The sequence below is a fragment of the Hypomesus nipponensis genome, chromosome 26 (genome assembly GCF_054491055.1).
Source record: "Hypomesus nipponensis isolate SF chromosome 26, ASM5449105v1, whole genome shotgun sequence".
Classification (NCBI taxonomy): domain Eukaryota; kingdom Metazoa; phylum Chordata; class Actinopteri; order Osmeriformes; family Osmeridae; genus Hypomesus; species Hypomesus nipponensis.
In genome coordinates this window covers 8,770,435-8,793,836 of record NC_140386.1, presented here as the reverse complement: position 1 = coordinate 8,793,836, position 23,402 = coordinate 8,770,435, and the positions used below count along the sequence as shown (strand labels likewise).

The window sequence follows — 23,402 nt, the reverse complement described above, 5'->3', positions numbered from 1 at the left end:
AGCTTTCCTCCCTTTTACATCAAATCAAATGTATTTGTGTCGCCCTTTTACAAGCAATGTCACTGTGGGCTTCACATACGCCCATAGAGCTTCCCCTCAGCCTACCTCACCCCTCAAGGAAGACAAGAAAAAACTCATTAGAGGAGAAAAATTGAAGAAACCTTGGGAGGAGCAATTCAGTGAGGGATCCCCTCCTCCAGAGACGGTTAGTGAAAGAGAGGTGCAGAACACAGGCTAAACATACATCAGGAAAGTGTCAATGGGTGTTTGCCCAGTGACATTCAGCCTGTACCGTGAACTTGTCACGCTCTGATCAGTGATGCACAGTAGTCCATTCAAAATCAGTCCGTTTGAATCAGAATGAAATATATCAAAGACAACTTTGAAACAAGCTTGTAATTGAAATAAAAAACAAAAAAACATGTTCTGAAACATTCCCTATCTTAAAATCAATCCGACAGAACGTTGAATTCAGAAGACGATGTCTGCAGTATCTTCAGAGTAAAGATATGTTTAATTGCTCTCTTGAACCATGGATAAAAGATAGCATAGATCAGCGGATTGAGACATGAATTAAACTGAAGGATCCAAGTAAGGAAATACAAGGAGGAAACATCTATAGAAAAAGGCCAGCAGAAATAGGGTGTAAAACACAACAGAAAAAACACAATAACTATGCCTAGAGTTCTTGCAGCTTTTCTGTCAGACTTCCTGGTCTTTTCACCAGAAGATGTTGAACATCCTACTCTGGCTCGTAGGCTTTGTGCCTGAGAAATTGCCACCACGAATATTTTCAAGTAGAGAATTATTATGACACTGCATGGTGCAATAAACGAAACCACAATGTCAATCATCCCATTAATGTAACTCACGATGACCACGCACTCCCCAAAACACCTGTTGTTGGCATCCGGGTTATTTAAGTGCTCGAAAAGTTGCCAAGCGTTATAGAGGATAGAGCAAGCCCAGTTGATGGTGCTACACACTACAGTTCTCCTCATGGTGACCTGGGAGGGATACAAGAGAGGTTTACACACAGCGACGTAGCGGTCTACAGATATGAGCACCATGTTTCCCAGGGAGGCGGAGGTGAGTATGTAGGCAGAGTAAGGATTCAGAGCACACACCACCCTGCCCAGGTACCAGCAGGACTCCACTGTGCGGAAGGCCTCCACTGGCATGACCAGCAGACCCACCAGAAGGTCGGCCAGAGCCAGGGAGAAGACCAGGGCGTTGGTGGGGGTGTGCAGCTGCCTGAAGTGGGAGATGGAGATGAGGACCAGCAGGTTGAGCAGCACTGTCAGCAGAGACACAGAGGAGAACAGGGTGTAGATGAACACGGACTCATATCGGGAGCGGTACTGCCTCCTGCAAGACTCGTTGACCTGTGGGTAGCAGGCTATGTATTCCTCTCCTGATAGGTGCTCCATCTCCATGGAGGTAGAAGAGTGAAGGAGGGAAAGAAAGACATAGATAGCATGAAGGATTTGGAGGGTGGTGCAAAGCAAGGGTAGTTCTCCCAGGTCTAACACGGCACACCACTGCTATATTTATCTTTCAGAATCAGAGCCCCCTCCCCTTCCTCCCAAACACACAAACACACACACACAGTATGAATAATACCCAAGAAGCACTATGGTAACTGTCACATCATCGATCACCCAACAAACGAGTACTATCTTGCTAATGGGCTTAGTCTAGTACTGGTACCAGAGGACCCAGTTATCACCTTCACCCAGCTGCCTAATGATGTGTTTATGACCAAGATGGTCCAACTCTCACAGGTACCTCGCCAATCAAAGGTGTTGATACGAAGGTGTGAATAAAAACACAATAACACTCTATCAGCATTGCATTCACACACTCATAAATACAAACACTCACGTGTACACACACGCACACACACACACACAGACAGACAAATAAATGATGTAATTAGAGAGGTGATCACTGGAGCACTTTTTTTGTACATTGTCAACCACTGTAAAACAAATGGACTAGGCCGTTTCACAGGCCAAAGCAGACAGCTTAGTGCCAGAACATGCTGGTACACAAAGAGTAGTGCACTATTGCATTCTGCAGATCTGCATTATTCTCAGTTTATTGCTGCATTTCCTCTCTTTTTATATGATTTGACTAGTCTGCAGGACACTACACAAGGCATACAAAGGCCACATATGCATGCAGTCTTGGCCAACTAGTCAACAAAGTGCCATCAGAGTGAGTAGGTATTCTTTTCACTGTATTTAGATATTTGCACACTATTACATTGGCGTATTATATGGCCTGTCTAGAGGGGACCTGCGGGCTCTTCAACCTTGAGATGTACTTGAATTGTTGTTGGGCAGAGTTTGGGGGTGGTTGGCTGGCTGTGGTTTTATACGGTGTCCCTGTCAATGTTGAAGGGAAATCTACACACGCTCCCGGATAGTTATATAATATGTGCATAGAGGCTTTTCTCCTTGCTTTGTTTTACGATAAAGCAATCCTAAAATAATAACTTCGACTTTATTCCTACATTATGTAATCAAAATTACATAATAGTTGACAAATAATTGGGTTAAACTATTCGAGGGACGTAGACTAGAACGCGTAAAAAAAGTGAGTTTATGAAGGTCGAAAAGGGGTCGTATTCCATTTCAGAAAGTTGTGCCCTTGCTTTCCAGCAGCAACTACGAGAGTCCAATTTAATGCCTGACTATAACCCCGGGGATGGTTCCGCAAATGTAAACATTTGAATACAAAATAGGCCGCTCACGTTTTTGTTTTGAAAAATGAATAAATAAAATGAATAAAATGAATAAAATGAATAAAATGAATAAAATGAATACTAGGCGTAAGGAAAGGGCGTAGGGGGGAAGTGTATGTGAAGGCACAGTGGTTAGCAATGGAATGCTTCCGTTTGTCTACAAAACTCAAGCTCTGCTACAAAACTCAGAGGATCGAAACTAAGAGAAGCACGGACCTCAACAGCGCAACAGGCCAAATTAACGGTAAAGTATGTAATTTACTGCATGCGCTATATGAATCTTGTTTTTTCATGTATGTTTAGCCCGTCCAGCAGTTTATGTGGCGTAGCTTAATTTATCAATCGAAGGACTTCATTTGCTGCCTTAAAACGACATTGATAGCTAGCTTGGTTGGACCTTTAACTAACACAACACAGTATAGCTTGTTCATGATAGACAGGCTTTTCTACTGGCACATTGTTGATTCGATGTTTCTTTTCAAAACGCAGCTAAGTACCAGACATGGCGCAACCTCTTCTCCAGACGATGCCCAGTGCCTCAACAGGAACCGTTATCGTGACCGAACCCCTCTGTTACTGGGGTGGGAACAGGGTGCAACCCCGGGATTGTAAAAACGCGGAGCCGGTCTACGAACCTGCAACTGGTTTGTAGGTTTTATATTTTGTTCCAAGTCCAACCCGCAAGCTCAAGCTATTTTTAATTTGTGAGATACTAATAATAATCACTGAGACAGAATGCCATGATGCGACTCATTATTGTAACCCCCTGTGCAGGGCGTGTCCTGTGCGACATGGTGCCCTGTGGGTCAGAAGAGGTGGACCAGGCCATACAGAGTGCCCATGGCGCGTATCTGAAATGGAGCAAGATGGCAGGCATGGAGAGGGCCCGCGTCATGCTTGAGGCTGCTCGCATCATCAGGGTGAGCCCTGAATACTTCCTCTAGGAAATAATTCTGATACAATACAGAATAGATACTGTTTTATGTAATGCCTTATGATACAAACACTTCTCCTGAACTTTAATTTACAAGATGGTGTGTTCCAGGAACTGTAGATGGCTTTTGCAGAACCTTTTACCACACTCTTGAGCAACACTGTTGCGCAAATGTGCAATCCTAGTTATTCATTAAAAGATCAAACTCTCCGCAGAGTAATGAAAGAAGAGATGGTCTTATCTTTATCAAACATTTATTGCTCCTGTCTGGGTTATTTTTTGTAATATATTTTACAGGCCTGTTGTAGTGTTTTACACCACCTATCTTCGCACAGCACAGTGCAATGGTTTATTTATTGCTGTTAACAGGAGAGACGAGACGACATTGCCAAGTTGGAAGTGATCAACAATGGCAAGTCAATCACTGAGGCGGAAGTGGACATTGATGTTGCCTGGCAGTGCATCGAGTACTATGCTGGCATAGCAGGCACACTTGCAGGTGGGGTGACCAAAACAGGGAAAGGGAAAGATGTTAACCATTTTTTTTTTTTACTGATTGAAATGTGTCACCACCAGTATAATACGAAACGATCCTGCCATACTTGCAAGATCATTAATAGTTGTTTTTTTTGTCGTTCTCTTCAGGCCAGCACATCCAGCTTCCAGGGGGAGCTTTTGCCTACACGAGGCGGGAGGCCCTTGGTGTCTGTGTGGGCATCGGTGCCTGGAACTACCCCTTCCAGATCGCTGCCTGGAAGTCCGCGCCTGCTCTGGCTTGTGGTGAGTAGGTAACGGGCCCTTGTGACAACTGTGGTGATTTATTTTGTGTGAATCAGAAAAGGTTTTAATCGCCATGAAAGTTTGCACGGACAAGGAATGGAAGGAAGGTGCATACATTAAGCATATAGGAATCTTAAAAATGTGAATATGAGATCTAACTATACTAAAGGTACATAGACTAGCAATACTTAGAATTAAAATATAAAGTGGCCATCATTTACAATATAAAAAAATAATAATACAAATATTACAAAAAATACCAATTGGGTATTGTAGTGCAAATTGCAACGTATTTAAAAACATTAAAGTCGGTGTTTGTGTGTGCATCTGTCTCTCTCATTGCTACTAGGAAATGCCATGGTGTTCAAGCCCTCTCCAATGACCCCAGTGACGGCTGTTATTCTGGCTGAGATTTACAAGGAGGCTGGAGTCCCAGAAGGGCTGTTCAATGTGGTGCAGGGTGGAGCAGAGACTGGGACTCTGCTCTGCCACCACCCCATGGTGGCTAAAGTCTCCTTTACTGGCAGTGTCCCTACTGGGAAAAAGGTATGGGTCACGCAGAGCTGATCCCAAACTGTAACTGTGAAAATGAACATGGAGGATTCACGTCATGCATAATGCTATGTCAGTAATATGACTTCTGCCTACTCAGATCATGGAAATGTCTGCGAAGGGGGTGAAGCCTGTGACTCTGGAACTGGGTGGAAAATCTCCTCTCATCATCTTCAAGGACTGTGAGCTTGAGAATGCAGTGAAAGGAGCACTCATGGCAAACTTCCTGTCTCAGGGAGAGGTGAGACATTCACTGCAGTTACAAGCATTCTTGACTACTCTGTGCGTTCACCTGTTATGGAGTCAAAATAGAAATCATCAACAATAGACTGTAAATAATGTATATTAATGCTCTGTGACCTTGATGATTCGGTGCGTTGAGTCAAGGCCATCATCTGTTTTCTAACAACACGTTTTCACCTGTGCAGGTGTGCTGTAATGGGACAAGAGTGTACGTGCAGAGGGAAATCATGCCTGAATTCCTGGAGGAGGTCGTCAAAAGGACTAAGGCCATCCCTGTGGGTGACCCTCTGTTGAAGGCTACCCGGATGGGGGCGCTGATCAGCAAGCCACACATTGAGAAGGTGCTGGGATTCGTCAGTCAAGCCAAGAAAGAGGTACGCCAGTAACTTAAGATTCGTTTTTTTTTTTTTTTCCTCACCATAATCAGTATGTCGACCAATTTCGGGTTTTGGTTGTTTCAGGGCGCTAAAGTACTTTGCGGGGGCGAAGCATTTGTTCCCAGTGACTCCAAACTGAAAGGCGGATATTTCATGTCACCCTGTGTCCTTGGTGAGTCTCCTCGCCCGTTGAGTTCATCCACCCGGGAATCCTCATCTCTTATACGTTTGATTTCCATTTAAATATTAAAATACGTTTTGATTTCAGGTCTACTCTTTAGTAACGGATGTTGTCTTCTGTTTTCCCGACACAGATAACTGCAGAGACGACATGACTTGTGTGAAGGAGGAAATCTTCGGCCCGGTGATGTCCGTGCTTCCATTTGACACAGAGGAGGAAGTTCTGAAGAGAGCTAACAACACAACCTTCGGCCTGGCCTCTGGAGTCTTCACCAGGTGCTGCCCCTGTAGTCGAAATGAGCGAACCCACATGCTCTTCTGTGTTCTCTTTGCGCGTTGATGGCTGTGTAACTACTAGTGAAAGAGTCTTGCTCGACTTTTTTTTTTTTTTGCAGGGATATATCCCGAGCTCATAGGGTTGCAGAGAACTTGCAGGCTGGGACGTGCTTCATCAATAACTACAACATCAGTTCTGTGGAGCTCCCTTTTGGAGGGTATAAGATGTCAGGTGAGCCGTCGTCTACTATTTGTGTTGTCGTTGTTTTCAAGGGGACTAAGTAGTAGCTCTTTGACATGCATTTCTGTTTTCCTCCAGGCTTCGGAAGAGAGAATGGCACGGTGACCGTTGAATATTACTCCCAGCTGAAGACTGTAGTCGTGGAGATGGGAGATGTGGATTGCCTTTTTTAGACACCCGAACTGTTTTGACGATTGCATTCCCCTTCTCCTATTCTCCTTTCTTCAATAAACTCATCTCTCAAGTGCCATAACGCTTTTATATTTTGAAGTTTTCCCTTTGTTTGTAGATGTAGGATTGCAGTGCCAACACTAACTGCATATTTCTTTCCCAATTCCCACATTTTCTAACAAAAGTACTAGCGTTGATAACTTCAAAGTAGAATTTCAGTGACAAAGGAGAATGTTTTGCTATGTCGATCACATCATGTATGTTTGTCTTCAGCAATACAAATAAAACAAACTGAGCATTCTTATCAAATGATTAGTAACATTCTTGTAAACATACATAATCAATGCCTCTAACACAGGATCCAGTGATTAGTAAAGTCGGTATCCCAAGTGGGGATGTGGACACGCTTGGCAGACGAACTAAAAGGAAACTTGCTGGAAGCTCCGTTTTAAGTTGACACTTTGACATTTCGATATACATTCTCTTACTACAAGATGTTGAATGACGATGTTATGAATGTAGGTCGGACGGCAGTGACCTAAGAATGTTGATCCGCCCACGCGCACATCCCGGAAACGGAAATATCAGCAAAATGAAGTATTATTCGAAAATCTGAACTGGGAATTATAAATCTGGGTTTCTGCCGTTCCCGTAGGCCAGGTCGAAGAAAAATTATCTTATTTGTCAATTGTTTACAGTAAGTGTCTTTAAAAATACACCGAAGATATTCTTTGTTTTGATGGGTGATTGCCGTGATAAATTCAGTGGACCATGCATTGTATCAAACCTCGGGTGATAATTATAAATTGCATAGCTGTTATTTTCGCTACCTTTAGACGGTTGAGTTGACATTAGCATTACTAAAAACATGTTTTATAGAGTAGAGTATGGTATAAACTTGCAGTGCCAGAAATAGCCGCATCTTAGCCAAGTCTGGTTTAGAAAGTGACACCACTTTAATTGTTTATCAATGCACGTTAGCACACAGACCAAAACTCAGGTTGGATATCTAGCATATAGTGAAACCTTGTACTGAAAGTATACAAAGGATTTGAGCTTCAAGCTGTTTGCCTTCAAGACAGACTGATCAATTTGTATTGCGGACGCTCGGGCACCCAATCTTATAGCATGTATTGCAAAATTACGCGTAATTTCTTTGTTACTGTTTGGATTGTTATATATTAAACATGGGTGGCCAACGTTGTTGTGAGTCGAATAATGGGTTGTGGTTACCCCTGGTCTGGTGACGGGAAGTCAGCTGACAAGCTTTACAGACCCAGGAGTTTTTTAAGTGTTGAAGACAAATTTACACTACCCCGTCTAGTCTCTACCCTTTTCTAACGTGAACATTGTTTATTTGAATCTTCTCCAATACAGGTGTACCTCTTAGAAACATGAATGACTTTGCAGTTCTCAACACCGGACGAAAAATGCCCCTCCTTGGCCTAGGAACGTGGAAGAGTGAGCCTGGAAAGGTACTCCCAACTTTTTTTGCCACCAACATTAGTGAATTCCATTTGTTTTCGCGTAAATAGAATGTAACAATGGTTTCTGGAGTAGGGTTGTACACTGGTTGTTGTTATTTCATCCATGGTTATGATTTTGGGGTAATTTACAGGTGAAACAGGCAGTGATTTGGGCCTTGCAGTCCGGGTATCGTCATATTGACTGTGCTGCCATCTACGGCAACGAGGTTGAAATCGGAGAGGCTCTAAAGGACACACTTGGGCCTGACAAAGTAAGCCAACCAATGCATGACTTTTAAAGTTTCTTTTGCCAATTAAAATCAAGGCTATTGACAGTCATTTGCTTTTCTATTCAGTGTATTTCCTGTGCAAATGAGCACAAACGTCTTCTTTCCTTGTGTGGTTATTGCTGATCTTTTGATCTTGAACTACTGGTACCAAAGGGGCTTAGGAGAGAAGATGTGTTCATCACGTCCAAGCTATGGAACACACAGCATCACCCCGAAGATGTTGAGCCCTCTCTGCTAAAGACCCTGAAAGACTTGAGGCTGGAATACCTGGATCTCTACCTCATCCACTGGCCCCACGCTTTCCAGTAAGCACCTGCACCGCCCAGAGGAGAGAAGATCCTCCCAGCCGTGCGATCATACTATGTCTTCACATGCAATCAATAGTATCATTTTCAGAATGTGGGTTATACCAAGTAACACTCAAGTTAACAATTCACATCATGTCAAATGTATAAAACAACATAACCTTCCTGGACATCACCGTTCACGTTCAGCGTAAATTAATATTATTTATACAATTCATAATATATCAGCATCCTTCCTTCCCTTCCCTTAGACGAGGTGATGTGCCGTTTCCTAAAAAGGAGGATGGAAGCATGCTGTATGACGAAATTGACTACAAACTGACATGGGTTGCCATGGAGAAGCTGGTCGAAAAGGGTCTAGTCAGAGCCATCGGTCTCTCAAACTTCAACAGCCGACAAATCGACGATGTTCTCTCGATTGCCAGCATCAAACCCACCGTGCTGCAGGTAAAGACTAAAGTCGCATCCTCGTCGACCCGAGTTGACCCCTCTCAATTATCTCCACCCTGTCATCTTCTTCTCTGCTTTCCTAAACTTCCTGTCGACCTGAAATGACCACAGTCTTTGTGTGTGTTTGTGTGTGTTTGTTTCGGTACGCCTCTTCAGGTGGAGGGGCATCCATACCTGGCTCAGGTGGACTTGCTAGCACATTGTCGAGACAGAGGCCTTGTGATGACGGCTTACAGCCCTCTGGGCTCTCCAGATCGAGCATGGAAGCATCCGGATGAACCTGTCCTGTTAGATGACCCAATCATTGCCGCCCTGTCCAAGAAATACAACAAGTCCCCTGCGCAAATCATTCTAAGGTGAAAACAATACTGCCGTGACGACTTTTCACAAGATGCCCTCACAGAATTCCCTTATAACTTTGGTTTTGTTCATTATCAGGTGGCAGGTCCAGCGAGGAGTGGGAATAATCCCTAAAAGTGTAACCGAATCCCGAATCAAAGAGAATATCACAGTGGGTGTTGTCGACAAGCGCCTTTCACAACGACAGTACTCGAGACGTACTTAATGACACGGTTTGTTTGACCGAACAGTATGTTTGACAAGGTGATTCCATATCAATGCTTGTTCACCGTTTATTTTCAGGTGTTTGACTTCACCCTCGAGGCTGAGGAGATGAAAAGTATAGTGGAACTGAACAAAGGTTGGCGTTACATTGTTCCCACCATCACGGTAAGTGTTCTCAAAGTTCCTTGTACTGGTTGATAAACATTTCACAAGTCAAACGAGACATGATGAAAGTTGCTTTTGCTGTTCCTTTAGGTTGATGGGAAGCCGGTTCCCAGGGATGCAGGGCATCCACACTATCCGTTTAACGACCCCTATTGACATCTCACGCTGCCTTTCCCGTCTGTGCCTTGGGAAAACGCTCCCTCAACACGCTCCAAGATGGTCGAATTTTCTAAAGACTTCATCTTTTTCATGGATCCTGAACATTGATCTGACAGGACTGAAAGTCTCTGGAAATGGGAATGTTCATAGGTGACGTGTCAGATGATTAGTCATAGATTAGTAAACGAGAGCATGATTGAGACATTACATACTCATCCATAATAAAAGTTTTCATAAACGCCTCATTGTCTGGTTTTATTAAAAACATGTCTGAGAATTTTTTGTCTTTTTGTGAATCTAAATGAACTATCAGAGGTTAAGGTAAAATATGTGCTACACAATTTAAGATGCTGCCAAAAAAAAAAACAGAAAGCATAACTATTTTTTTATTCCAACTCAGTCTTAAAATGTGCACCAGAAAATTATGAAAAGGATAACCGAGCCAGCCAGGAGTCGAACCTAGAATCTTCTGATCCGTAGTCAGACGCGTTATCCATTGCGCCACTGGCCCGATAATGCTACATAGAATCACGAGAGTGATTCGTTCAACTGAGCCGATTCATTCTCCCGCGTTTTCGTACAAGTTGAAAGTTCAGCGGAAGTGAGGAGGAGTGTTCTGGTTCTATTTAAACGCGCCAACAAAGGGTCAAGAACAACAAGCTGGCACTCAACGCTGCTAATTAACTGTTTAACGCTATTTAAGTAGCTCGTTAAATCAATCAAACAAGCTACCTTTTACCCATTTAACTCGTTCTTGTTAGCATGCCAGAAGAAACAGCAGCCTCGAGCTCAGGAAGGTGAGCCATTTTCTTTGTGTGACTTGAATCAGAATACTATCCTAGGCTAGCTTAGTTATAGCAACATTGCGCTAGCTAGCTATCGGCGATGCAAATGACCTGGTGATCGAGGCCATTACCTTAAAGGTGTGCTAGCTACTTATCACCTGCGCGTTTATTGCTAACAGTGTTAATGCTAACAAGTAGCTATGTAGCCAACACGGATGCATTGTGCTCTTAGTGGTCAACTCATTCACAACTGATTGTGTTGTTGTGGCAGAGGCTATACAGTCAGCTACGCACAGAGCGGATGTATCTCGCTAGTTATTAAGCTGGCTAGATGTCTTGTCCTATCTTCACGGCGAGATGCAGGTGTATAACTGGACATTTTAATCTACCGCCAGTGCTGTTCGGTCGATTCCTCTTGAAAGTGCTTGCTAGACTTACTAAAGAGACAGCACTTGTAGTTAGGTGTCATATTCATGACGTTGATGGCGTATGATAGTCGACTTTCGGCTAACTTAACGCAACGTATAGCTGACATCCAGTTACAACGGCTACTGGAAGATGGCGTTGTTTTGCCTGCAAAACAGGATGAAAACATTGTTTTTGTATTTGCAGTATGGAAGAAAAACCGTGTTCATCAACTGCTGTGCACAGGCAAGTTGTGTCCTTGTTTTGATGACTATTCGTCTCGTGCATCCAATGCTTTCTCTGGTACCAACTAGCTAATTCGTTTAAATCTTATGAATCTGTTTTAACTTTAAATTGTTCTACGCAGCTCTGTTGACGTCATGGAGGAAGCAAAAAAGTTGATCGGCACAGGGAAGCGACACTTGGTGATGGGAGACGTAGTGTCCGCTGTAAACGTTTTCCAGGAGGCTTGTGGCATGCTGTGAGTAAACGACTCGTGTGATTGTAGAAAGCGGTAACGCGTATTATTTTTTTACTGTCTGTATTTAAATTGAGAGTGTATATAATGGTTTAGTGATTTGCTCAGTTGATTGAACTCTTTATTTGGATTCTTGTTTTGTTAACCTATCAGGGCTGAGAGGTATGGAGACACAGCTGAAGAATGTGGAGAGGTGTTCTTCCTTTGCGGAAAGTCCCTCCTTGAGCTTGCCAGGTAACGTGAATCCTACACGATTAGCATCTTCAAGCTTTTGCGCTCCTTTTTTAAAAAGTTTACAGCACGTTAAGGTCTAGGCATGTGCGCATACACTGAACGAGAGACAAGTGGGTGGTGACTCGCCAGTGCCGAGGCAAGAGCCATACGGTTGGTTGATTTTTAAGTGTGTGTGTTGCAGAATGGAGAACACTGTTCTGGGCAATGCTCTGGAGGGAGTTCCAGAAGAGTCTTCAGAGGAGACGGAGAAGCAGGAGAACCTGGACAACCCCAAGTTTGAGAACGCAGACAACCTTGACGGTTAGTATGTAGGACTGCCACGTTGATTTGTTTATTGCTTCCCACTTTCTCAGCTCCTTAAGGCAGTAGACTACTTTTAACATGGGTTTGGTAAGTGAGGCCTTGTTTTCACCCTGAGTGATTCAAATAAACATTTTTAATTCGTCTCTGGTGCAGAGCAAACCAGAGACGAGCTTCGAATGCAGGTTTATGATGCCATGGCAGAAAAAGATGCTCGTGGCACCGAAGCCAAGATTGAGGCTGTAAAAGGGGAGGATGAAATGGAGACCGAGGAAGAGGGTGCTGCGGAGTCGACGGCCAAAAATGAGCTTGAACCTCCTGTTGACGAATTGAAGACTCCCTCCTCTCCCGGAGAAGGAACTGGAAAGTCTGATTCTGCTGTGAACAAGGCGGAGAAGAGTCCATCCCCTACTGGAGCGTTTAAGTCTGACTCTCCTGTGATTGGCTCAGGGAAGTCTGGTTCTCTTGTGATTGGCTCAGAGAAGTCTGATCCTGCCGTGGACGGCTCAGAGAAGTCTGATCCTGCCGTGGTCGCCTTGGAGAAAAGTCTTGGAGCTGTGAAGTCTGGTTCTCCTGTGATTGGCTCAGAGAAGTCTGGTTCTCCTGTGATTGGCTCAGAGAAGTCTGATTCTCCTGTGATTGGCTCAGAGAAGTCTGATTCTCCTGTGATTGGCTCAGAGAAGAAGTCTTCTCCTGTAAACAAGGAAGTAAAGAGTCTGTCTCTCGCAGAAGGGGCCTTGAAGCCTGACTCTCCCATGATGGGGGTGGAGAAGAGTCCTGGAAAGGGAGCTGTGAAGTCTGATCCTCCTGCAAGCAGGGCGGAGACAAGTCCATCTCCTGAACAGGGGGTGCTAAAAAAGTCAGACTCTCCTGTGATTGGCTTAGAGAAGAGTCCTGTGAAGAAGGAAGACACTCCAGTGAATGGGGTGGAGAAGCCCCTCCCCTCTCCTGGAGAGGAAGCTGAGAAGAAGCCTGGTGTGGATGCTGCTCCTCAGAAGGAGAACGGGGGAGGCCTTGACCCTGAGCACCAGGAGGAGAAGATGGATCAGGAGGAGAAGATGGATGAGGGTAGCAGTAGACTTGTGTTCGAGCACTTCTTGGTGTGGGTTGTGGGACTGGAGGAGTCAAGCTGTCACTTCCGTTGCCGTGCTAAAACCTCACTTGGGACAAACGTTAAACTGCGCACTGGTGTAGCTCAACCGCAAGTAATTTCCTGTATTTTGTCTTGACATAAACGTGTGTTTCTATGCTTCTCCCTTAGGGGAAGATGGTGATGATGATGACGATGAGGATGATGATGATGAGGAGGGTAATGCTGAAGACAAGGTAAGCTTCTCTTCCATATGTTAACTTGATGTGATATGTTGAAGTGTTCCAATGAAATGCTGCTCTTAGGGTGCTGATGAGGAAGAGGTGGGGAACTTGCAGTTGGCTTGGGAGATGTTGGAAGTTGCCAAGGTCATCTTTAAAAGGTAAATGTCCTTGTTTATATCGTTTGTTGGTGCCATCCTCAGGAGATTCCTACTGGATGTTGTCAGAAGTGAATGACCGCCTTGGTTTTGATCCCAACAGAAAGGAAAGCGAGGAGGATCAGCTTATGGCTGCACAGGCATATCTGAAGCTGGGAGAAGTTAGTGCAGAATCTGGTAAGTTGCCGATCAACAGGAAGGAATGTCTGCTTTGTGCGTGTGGGGAAAGCCGGGGGACTTGTGTGTCCATAACGTACCTTTTTAGATGAAGGCAGATTTGAGGCGTTCCGCAGTCGTAGGCAATCGTTTTCCATTTAGTGACTTGACCTTCTCTCCACGTTCCTGCTCTCTGCAGGTAACTACCCCCAGGCCCTGGAGGACTTCCAGGACTGCCTGACCCTCCAGCTGAAGCACCTCCCTCCCCATAACCGCCTGCTGGCCGAGACCCACTACCAGCTGGGCATGACCCTCTGCTACACGGGCCACTACAACCAGGCCATCCAGCACTACGGAAGCTCCATCAAGGTCATCGAGAGCCGCCTGGGTAAGACGGACCTTTGACCTAGCACTCGACCCGAACCAGCCTGCCACTGAGGGATAGGGTCTTCCTGATGTGTGGGGGAGGGGGTCAGATGGCTGATCGGGCTATTAATCAGAAGGTTGCCTGTTTGATTCCTGGCCGTGCCAAGTGACTGTCCTTGAGAAGGGCACTTCACCCTACTTGCCTCGGGAGGGGGAGGGAGAGAATGTCCCTTTACTTACTGCAAGTCGCTCTGGATAAGAGCGTCTGCTTAATGACTAAATGTAAATGTCCTCCACTGACTGGCTAGTTGCTGGATTTCAAACATCTGGCCGTTCCTTCTAGCTATGCTGCAGGAGGCCATCGACAAGGCGACTGGGGAGGAGGGAGCCAAGGAGGAGAGGAGTGAGCTGGACGAGCTCAAACTGTTGCTTCCAGACATCGCCGAGAAGGTGGAGGATGCCAAGGAGAGCCAGAGGACGTCAAGCTCTGCCTCCCAGGCCATCCAGCAGACCCTGGTGAGGAGGAGGAGGCCACTGTGGAACTATCCAGAGATTCAGGACACTGTTTAGAATGTACAGAGTCCATGTGAGAATAGCAGATGTTGTTCAGCTGCTCCTAACCAGAGCTCCTCTCTCAGGGTGGGGCCTCTACTTCATCAGCTTTCCCAGGTGAAAATGGAGGGCCGTCCTCTTCAGCGTTCGCACCCAGCCAGGTAACCTTGCTATTTAATTTGAAACGGGTGGATGATGTATTGACATTGCAGCAGCATTCTGGTGTTTCACTTCAAACTCGTGTCCCTTTTGGCAGATCGCCGCCAGGCCGGCTGAGAGCGCGTCGTCTTCCTCCACCTCCGTGTCCGATATCTCCCACCTGGTCAGGAAAAAGGTGAGCCCCTCGCCGCAGGCGTCTCCACCCTGCTCTTACGCTTCCCTCTGTCGTGTCGTTTCCTCCCCCCCCCCCCTCCCGCATGAGTCGCTTGCTTCTGGTGAAAGGAAGCCTTCCAATCTGCCTTTCAATCATCTGTATTGTGCATGTTTAATGAGTTTTTATTCAAACTGCAGTAAGCCTTGGTGGTTCTGTAGCGGTTGTGTCGTCTTGTGATTGGTGCTGGTGTATGTGTAGAGTAGATGCAGTAGTTTAGGGGTGATGTGACATGCTAAGACCCCCCCCCCCCCCCACCTCCCTTTGTGTTCCTGAACAGAGGAAACCTGAAGAGGACAGCCCAAAAAAGGACACTGATGCTAAAAAGGCCAAACAGGAAACCACAGTTAATGGCAGCGGAGACTCCGCCAGCAACGGCAAGGGAGTCCTGGGGAAAGATGCACAGGAGGCGAGTGATAGGAGTCGCTTACTCTAGGGAGCAGAGGCAGCCATAGGGCTGTCGTGGATCGGAGCCCCCCCCCCCCCCTCTCCTAAACTTCCCCTGAAGTGGTTACTTGACTCGTACAGTTATTTAGGTTGTGTAGACCTTGCATGAGGGGAGAGTGCACCGGATTGGGCACAACCCCAAGTCTAGAATGGACTGGGATGAGTTTGTCCTGAACTTCTAACTCGAGTTTCACTTTACTGTTTGGTTTGTAATGCAGACTTTTTCTTTCTTTTTTTCCAGCCTGCAAAATCATCTGCCTCTGTAGAGTCTTCGGCGTGATGTCACTTCCTTGCCACTTCCTGATCTTCCAGCCAGCAGAGCATGTCAACCCCCCTCCCTTCCCATTGAACACTTTGTTTTTGTAAATAAGAACCATTTTCACGACGTGTGTGTGTGTGCTGTTTTTGTATACTTGTAGTAAAAAAAATTAAAATCAATAAAGAGTATTTGCAAACTTTAACAACTTCTGAGAATTGAATTTACTCTTGTCTTGGCATTTTCATGGTTCTGATTAATGCCAGAATGTTGGTTAAGTTGATGACCCCATCAGCAGAAGACTGGCCCTGAGGTCGGACTGCTGTCCTAGACTTTGATACACCAGCTGGGGAGAGGGGTGGGGAAAGAAACTATATTTGTAACCATGCTGACTAATGTATATTGCGTGTTTTGAAGGACTCACCTGTATGTAGTGAGCTGCCAGTTGGCTGGTGAGGGTTTCATCAGGAAGGGGTGTGGAGGGGACCTGGGGGGGAGGAGTAGTGGGCTGAGGGCTGTAGGAGGCTAGCTGGTCCACTGGTAGCTGGGACATGTCTGTGTCCTAGGAGAAGGGTCCTGTCATTCCTCTGGGTTTATTGCTTAACTTTCTCTCGCATCCCTTCACTTCAAGCTTGGGTTTTGAGGAAAAATGATTTCACCTTTGTGTTATGCTGTGGCACCTCCTGCTCTCCATGACAGTTGGCCACTAGCACAAACACAGATGCCCCAGGAAGTAACTTCAACTACCAGGAAAGGAGAAAGTCAGTACACTGTCACCCTCAGTGCCTGCTGGCAGTTTGGGAAATTAAAACAGATTCTCATGTGCCCACCTGACCATTTTTCTGAAGCTTCTGCAACACACTTCTGCAGTTTCCGTTTGCCAGTGCCTTAAGAACAGCCTTGGGATATAAAGTCTTGACAGGTTTATACAGTATGTGTGCATACACAACTGGCACACTGTTAATTGAGGAATTTTACCAGACGTAGCCTATCTTCAGTAAAGTACAACGCTATTTGAGTGATGACAAAGTCAGCGTTCATTTCTTGTGTTCACAGTCTAATGTACAGTCACACTGCCTTAACTGCAGTTACACTGACCTGTGATGGGGCTCCCTGGTAGAGAGGGAGCTGATGGTACTTGCTCTGGCCCTGCTCCTCAGGCGAGACTGGGGCTGCGGCCCAACACTGGTCCTCCAGACTGAAGGACAGGCCGTCTCCCTGCTCCTCCCCGGAGCTCTGCGGGTCCGAGCGGTCCTGGAAGCTGATCGCAGACACCGCGTGGAGGTGGATGATGGCGGTGAGGTGCTGGTGGGACACTCGTTCGCGGAAGGACTGCAAGAGATGCCGATTAGGTGGACAAGCCGGTCGAGATGCGGAAACGCGTCTCGATGGTGAAAGCAGCAAGCTACCTTGCAGCCATCCCTCCACCGGGGGGCGCTCGTGCTGCTGCTGGGGTCCAGGTCCAGGAGGGGTATGGGGGGGTCGTAGGTCGCCCAGCGCACCCCGTGGTAAAAGGCTCCAGGGGGGCTGAGAGAGCAGAGCCCCAGGGTAAACGTTGCCCAGGGCAGGTTCGAGGCCCCCTCAACGTACACCTGCCCCAAGGCCACAATTTAGGACACACATGAGAGAGATGCCCGTTGGCCGTTGGCCCTGCAAGCCCAAGATGCAGATTTTTTTTTGATATTTTCTTTGTAACTGAGAGTTGACCTTAACGCAGGGCCCAGTGTTGGTGCTCGAGGGGGGAGGAGAGTGAGGGGGGAAGGGGAGGAGGGCGGCGTCTCCACTGGAGATGTGCACTCTGGCCTGGGCAAATCCGTAGGGCTCAAAGGGTGCACCCAGACAGTCTTCAGGCTGACAGGTTAAAGACAAACACATATTTATTAATAGGGTAGAAGTCTCCCACATAACATTGTTCGATGTTCAGTGGTTTTACGAGGTCAGATGAGTAAACAGGAAGTGTTAAATGTATAGATGGGTGAGACAAACTGAGGCAGTACGAGGTTAGTGAAGACCATGGCAGGGGGTACTGGAGGCCTGTACAGGGGCACGGAATGGGTGCCAGTGTTCCAGGAAATCCTAGTCTGGCCTGGAGTTTGTCTCTGACCTGCAAAGGGAAGGCAAAACCACAACCATCACCCCATCATAAATACGCTGTTTCACTGACTCTGAACATCTGAAAAATGATCGGTGAGAATTGGAGTCATTGGGAACTGACTCTGTGTGGTAGCGTGTGCTAGCCTGGACACCCCCCAGGCTGACAGGAACTCCCCCATCTCAGCCAGGTTCCCAACAAGGTCCTCCAGCTCCCATGGAGGGCTCTCTCTCTGTTTGACCAGCCCACTGAAGGGCACACTGCTCCCTACAGGCCGGAGGTAGAAGCGCAGGAGCAGAATCATGTCTTCTCGGGGCGCGAGACCGCTGAGAGCAATCTAATGAGGAAAGGCACAGGAACGCTCATCCTAAAGCCTTTTCTAAACAACACCGTCTGCAGTCAGCATGGGTGTTGTATGTCCAGCATACCTGTTGCTCTCCAAAGATGAAGTTTCCGGGTGCTGTGGAGGAGTAGGCAGTAGAAGTGCAGCAGTGAAGACCTGTGTCTCCAAACATCAGCACCTGAACACAAGTTGAGGGACTGGTAACCTCGGATACGCAGTTCAACACGGCCAGAGAGATACAAATGTAATCACTGTCAAGAGAAACTTTTAAGTTTACCTTTCCGGTCTTTTGGCTGTAGCCAGTGAGTCGAAGACTTCCCTCTCCCTCTGGTAACCCACTCACCCTGTCCACAATGATTTTCAACATTTGTCTATCTCCTTTTTCTTGTTCTTCATTTTTTAGAAGCAAGGGATCTATCACACTGCAGACAAGGTGGATTGGTGCCAGTTATTCATCATTACATTTGAGACCATTTGCAATGTCTCTTAAGTGTACATTGCAAATCCTTGCATTTAACATGAAATAAATTGTAGATGCAATGAAAATTAAAACTGCGAAAATGATGAACAACAAATGACTTATGAGTTTGTTTTCATTTTATTGGTGGTGTGTAGTACAATACATGCTATTAAGGTTGTGGCAAAACACGTTTATATATGTTATACATGGCCTCACGATCTGGTGTGAGAAACTGCAAATAAGGAAGTGCTCATACAATACAGAATACAATACATTATCATCAACAAATAAGGAGAAACTCAAGATCTTATTTTCGTAATAACACAAAGCTGACAGTCTTGGTATACAGGGGGATTCCTCCCCCCCCAAATATAATAGTCTGATTCTGATCAATTGATCTCCCTCTCCTCTCACCTCTGACTAGGTTCCTCCTTAGGCGGAGGGTCTTCGTGACCAGTGTAAGTGAGCAGAGAGGGGAAATGATTGGCTGCTGAGGGCTGTACTGTTGAAAGAGGCGGTGGAGGGTTTGCTTGGAGCATCGCAGGATGAGTGGATACCTGTGAGTTGTATTGGAAAAACAACAAAATATAACCGTGACTTTCAAAGCCTCTGCTGATCGCAATAATGACCCGAGCAGGTGTGTTGGAAGCGGGAGACGTCTTAGACATGCAGGGCAGGGGGTCCTGAGGACCAGGGTTGAGAAGGGCTGGTCTACCCTACCATGGAGGGGTACTTGTATTGGCTGGTGTTGCTCGGGTCAATCTTAGCAAGGGTCTGCACGTCACCGTCGCGGGCATTTACCACTCGCACACACAGCTCCATGCAGCCCACCTGGGAGACACAGAAACGTCACACGCGCCTGACTCGCACACACACATTTAGCGCACGTCGCCTTCCAGCTTGACTGGAAGTAGACGCCATTCACGGGGTTATGCTCTGTCACAGATGAAACGCTAGGACTGTTAACCGTCCAGGTTAATGAATTCAAATGAATGGGTTATCATCTAGTTATGCAGACGCCTGTTAACGACCGTTCATTTGAATTAGGTGTGTTAGAGCAGGGAAACATCTAATACATGCAAGACAGGGGTTCCCTGAGGACCAGGGTTGAGAACCACTGATCTAGAACATGCAGAGCAAGGGGGCCCGAGGACCAGGGTTGAGGAAGGATGTGAAGCAGGATCACCTGGGGGATAGAGTTGAGCTGGCCTGGGCTGAGGGCTGGTCGGACAGGGAGACTACGGACTGGAGCCCTCCAGTGTCCACTGCGGACCTGGTTGTGAGGGTCGAAGAGATCAAGCCGGGCCCATCCACACGATGCCAGTCTCTGGATCTCCTGACCGCACTCGTCCAGGCCCCCCGCAGCCTGGACCTCCACCACCAGAGAGAAAGAGCCGGAAGGCTGCATCCTGCAGGTAGAAGACAAACAGACACGCACAACGACCTATAACCACCCGGTCTTATCATTAGAAGAGGTCTAAATGTTCAGGGTTTTTTTTGATAGGGCAAACGTCTTGTCATCTATGGTGTTTAGTCCAAAAGAGCATGGTTGCCAAGACTCGCCTGGGCACAGGCTGTTTGACTGACAGGAGGGCGTAGTTTCCCGGGGGTAAACTGTGTGCGTAGGGCAGAGCCCCTCCAGGCTGGCAGTGCACCGGGGGCAGAGAAGTAGGCCTGCCCACCTCCTGCCCTCCAGAGTACAGACCAGACACCAGACGCAACACTTGGAGGGTTGCGTCCACTCCCAGCACCAGGTCGAAAAAGATCACAAAGCCTGCCCTGTAATGCAGGGAAGATGAAAGAAAAAGTTAAAGTATCCTATTAAAAGTCAGTGAAATGAAAGGCAATAATGAACTGGCTGATTAGCAGACTAACGCTGGGTCATATGGAGCAGGCCCCAGAGAGTCCAGGGAATCAATTACGCGTCTTCCCAGAAGAGAGGAGTGTGGCCTGGGCTGGGGCTGCAAGACGGACCAGATGGATATTTACAACATGCAATAAGACAATGACAGCATTGTGAAATCGTCCACTGGGTGATGGTTTTACCAGGGCTGGAGAAGCGTGCATCTGGGCCAGGGGATGCATGGCTGGCTGGGACAGGAACGGGAGAGGGGGTGGAGGTGGTGGGGCTTGTCTGCCTTGGCGGTGGTCCTCTCTGGCCCTCTGGACATCTCTGCGGAGGCTCTCGATCTCAGCCTGAATACTCGCCATGTGATGGATGTGTTCTCTCTGCATGTGGTGGAGGTCTGAACCCATAGCTGCAGGGTTGAGACCCACAACAATCAATGAAGTGGACTCAATCTAAGTTTCAAGTATGTTTATACAAAAACTGTCAAATGTGGGCCTTGGAACAATTGGCCGTGTTCCTCTATTTATAATTTGGGTTGGAAAGATTGGAAACAGTATGTTGTGGTTCAAAATCTTCCATGCAGTATTTAACTATGCCTACCACCCCCGCACCAACCAACCCCTACAGTGGCCCTCACCCCCCATGTTTGAAATAATCGACAACCTTCCTCTCCCCGTTGTTTCCCCTTGGCTAGTTGGATCCTGAGGATCTCCTGCTCCAGGCGCTGGTTCTCCTGCTCCATCTCCAGCACCTCGGGGTTGCGAGCCCGCTGTGAAGGCTTGATCCCTGGGCAAGGAAACAGGAATCAGACAAGGTCCAGCCGGTGGGATATTCATCCCAACACGGATGCATCGAAATTCAGAAGCAAGGACAAACGAGGGGGGGAAGTGGTGTCCTCCCTGTGTCGGGCCGACTCTCACTGTTCCTCCTGGTCTTGTCCTGGTCGACGGGCTGGGCTTGCTCCAGAGTGTGGGCCTCGGCCTGCAGGTCGTGCATCTGGGCCAAAACGGCCGGGTCTGAACCGCCAGACTGCATGTAGGCCAGCCTCAGGGCTCTGTCACACCAATACAACCGCACCCAGTTCATAAGAGTGAAATAGAATGTACTATTATTTGTAGATTGTTGTTCCACTTAGTTCCATGTAGTTTTGTGAGCCAGGCAACGTGGAGGACTACATGAGGCAAAGGTATAGGATGTAATGCCGCATACCTTATTTGGGTGTGAAGGGGTCCATCTACGGAGGATATGAGGTCAAAGGTGACATGATGCCTCTTCCTGTTATCATCATTGCCGTCCGGGCTGGGTAAATCGACGGGTGCGCCGGACTCTTTGGCCCTGAAAAGAGCACCGTTCACAGCAAGAACGAAACCCCCTCAGTGATTGGATGTCTTGGAGGAGAGAGAGTGCCTGTGGTGAGCGTGCGTGGGCGTGCAAAGGCCTCACCCCTGCGGAGCTTGCAGGGAGGTGATGTGCTCTCTGAGTTCCCCCAGCGCCTCCTCGTTCCTCTCCTCCTGTTCCTTCAGCTCCAGTAGCAGGGTCTCCAGGTGAGCAGTGCTGCCCTGTCCAGCCAAGACCCCCAGCTGGCGGGCGATCTCTGACACACACACACACAAACACACACACATACACAGATGATACAACTGGTGTCCTACATTTACATGACATTCATTTAGTAGATGCTTTTATCCAGAGTGACTTACAGTAAGTACAGTGACATTCTCCCCGAGGCAAAAAGGGTGAAGTGCCTTGCCCAAGGACACAATGTAATTTTGCACGGCCGGGAACCGAACCAACAACCTTCTGATTAACAGCCCGACTCCCTGACCGCTCAGCCATCTGACCCCTATCTGTCCTCAGTGACGGCTCCAACAGCCCTCCAGGTGTCTGTGGGGCCTGGTCTTACCCTCTTTCTGCTGCTCCAGCAGGTGGGTCTGGGCCTGGATCTGAGCCAGCTGGCGGCCATGTTGTGCCGTCATCTCCCTCAGTTTCTCCCTGTGACCCCGCTGCCTCCCGGACAGCTGGTCGCCCGGCAACTGCCGACACAAGACACAAAAGCGGGAAAGATCAGGAAGTCACTCACAACGGTGACGTGGAAGAGTTTCAAGTGTTGATCGATGTGAGCTGAATGGAAATGAACAGACCTCTGTTTCGATTGGCCATTTGGGAAAGTTTGGCATACCCTCCTCGATAGACATCCTCAACTTCTGAAACTTTAACACAGAGAGAAAATCTGACAGAATGTCCTGAATGTCCACCTGACTGAAGGTGTTGACAAAGTGGCACGGCCAAATTAAATGATTTGGCTAATTGATGTAAACAAGCTGCTGTCCTTTCTGGATAGGTGAGCATTTGAAGCTGTGCGTGACGTCCAGAGGAGAAGCAGGTCGTGTACCTCCTCCGTGAGGTTCTGCAAAGCCGAGCTCTCAGTCAAACCAATCAGATGCCTGTCCTCTCTCCTCGCATTTGGCTCTGCACCGTGAGGATTTCGTGGGTGCATACCCCTCTGTCCTCTCAGCTATCAGAAGGGCCAATCAGTATCCAGTAACCAACACACTGTAATATGTATTTTGAGCATTATCGGACATTGTCCAGGGGGCCGCTATTTAACACATTATCCCCATCTGAATCAAACGTTCCTGAATTGTCTATCAACAACTGTTTTCTTACCCTTACAAGGTCAGGGGTCCGTGTCTGTTTGGGATACACTCCTTTTCCATCGTCTCTCCTGGGGTCCCTGCGCTCCTGCGCCCCCTGCCTCAGTGCCACTGGGTCTCCCACGTCGCTCCCAATGCAAAAGAAAACCTTGTGTTTCTCCAGAAGTTCAAGGGAGTGGAAATCCATTCTACAGTCCCGACAACTGAACTCTCCCAACGTCTCCATCGGGTCACCCAGCTGAACTCGCAAATAACTAGATCTTATTCTAGTAACGTACTCAAGC

General features: G+C 47.3%; 5 protein-coding genes and 1 non-coding gene across 9 annotated transcripts; 3 read left to right on the top strand and 3 right to left on the bottom strand.

Annotated features, from left to right (window-relative positions):
• Window positions 1-449: 449 nt before the first annotated feature.
• Window positions 450-1,436, bottom strand: LOC146221338 (trace amine-associated receptor 13c-like). The gene has a single exon (XM_084692455.1). It carries the CDS (start codon window positions 1,434-1,436, stop codon window positions 450-452), a length of 987 nt encoding a protein of 328 aa, XP_084548581.1.
• A 1,400-nt stretch (window positions 1,437-2,836) lies between these two features.
• aldh9a1a.1 (aldehyde dehydrogenase 9 family, member A1a, tandem duplicate 1) lies at window positions 2,837-6,585 on the top strand. 2 transcript variants are annotated; one of them, XM_084692453.1, is made up of 12 exons: window positions 2,837-2,993; window positions 3,239-3,393; window positions 3,524-3,669; window positions 4,053-4,182; window positions 4,329-4,463; window positions 4,813-5,009; window positions 5,116-5,256; window positions 5,444-5,632; window positions 5,720-5,807; window positions 5,950-6,091; window positions 6,211-6,323; window positions 6,411-6,585. In XM_084692453.1, exons 2-12 carry the CDS (start codon window positions 3,252-3,254, stop codon window positions 6,503-6,505), a joined length of 1,518 nt encoding a protein of 505 aa, XP_084548579.1. In that variant the 5' UTR covers window positions 2,837-2,993; window positions 3,239-3,251; the 3' UTR covers window positions 6,506-6,585. The 2 variants fall into 2 exon arrangements, with proteins under 2 accessions (XP_084548579.1, XP_084548580.1); XM_084692454.1 differs by having other exon boundaries at window positions 2,881-2,998.
• Window positions 6,586-7,044: 459 nt separating this feature from the next.
• Window positions 7,045-10,144, top strand: akr1a1b (aldo-keto reductase family 1, member A1b (aldehyde reductase)). Its single transcript, XM_084692456.1, has 9 exons — window positions 7,045-7,200; window positions 7,881-7,978; window positions 8,122-8,241; window positions 8,413-8,564; window positions 8,816-9,011; window positions 9,171-9,370; window positions 9,453-9,525; window positions 9,657-9,743; window positions 9,834-10,144. The coding sequence occupies exons 2-9, from the start codon at window positions 7,898-7,900 to the stop codon at window positions 9,897-9,899; spliced, it is 975 nt and encodes a 324-aa protein (XP_084548582.1). The 5' UTR covers window positions 7,045-7,200; window positions 7,881-7,897; the 3' UTR covers window positions 9,900-10,144.
• A 196-nt stretch (window positions 10,145-10,340) lies between these two features.
• trnar-acg (transfer RNA arginine (anticodon ACG)) lies at window positions 10,341-10,413 on the bottom strand. Its single transcript has one exon. It is a non-coding gene; the product is annotated as a tRNA-Arg (tRNA).
• Window positions 10,414-10,492: 79 nt separating this feature from the next.
• nasp (nuclear autoantigenic sperm protein (histone-binding)) lies at window positions 10,493-15,928 on the top strand. Of its 3 annotated transcripts, XM_084693118.1 has the most exons (15): window positions 10,498-10,699; window positions 11,300-11,338; window positions 11,460-11,573; window positions 11,724-11,804; window positions 11,986-12,104; window positions 12,261-13,172; window positions 13,366-13,430; window positions 13,500-13,576; window positions 13,677-13,750; window positions 13,929-14,117; window positions 14,439-14,611; window positions 14,734-14,808; window positions 14,904-14,981; window positions 15,298-15,426; window positions 15,706-15,928. In XM_084693118.1, exons 1-15 carry the CDS (start codon window positions 10,665-10,667, stop codon window positions 15,742-15,744), a joined length of 2,199 nt encoding a protein of 732 aa, XP_084549244.1. In that variant the 5' UTR covers window positions 10,498-10,664; the 3' UTR covers window positions 15,745-15,928. The 3 variants fall into 3 exon arrangements, with proteins under 3 accessions (XP_084549245.1, XP_084549244.1, XP_084549246.1); XM_084693119.1 differs by lacking the exon at window positions 15,298-15,426 and having other exon boundaries at window positions 10,493-10,699; XM_084693120.1 differs by lacking the exon at window positions 12,261-13,172 and having other exon boundaries at window positions 10,506-10,699.
• Window positions 15,929-18,747: 2,819 nt separating this feature from the next.
• ccdc17 (coiled-coil domain containing 17) lies at window positions 18,748-23,305 on the bottom strand. The gene is made up of 14 exons (XM_084692314.1): window positions 23,132-23,305; window positions 22,857-22,979; window positions 22,606-22,674; window positions 22,368-22,497; window positions 21,908-22,058; window positions 21,674-21,799; window positions 21,385-21,518; window positions 21,128-21,250; window positions 20,662-20,873; window positions 20,491-20,576; window positions 20,179-20,394; window positions 19,802-20,024; window positions 19,336-19,446; window positions 18,748-19,172 (listed from the first exon to the last, which is right to left on the bottom strand). The coding sequence occupies exons 1-14, from the start codon at window positions 23,303-23,305 to the stop codon at window positions 19,026-19,028; spliced, it is 2,025 nt and encodes a 674-aa protein (XP_084548440.1). The 3' UTR covers window positions 18,748-19,025.
• Between the last annotated feature and the right edge of the window lie 97 nt (window positions 23,306-23,402).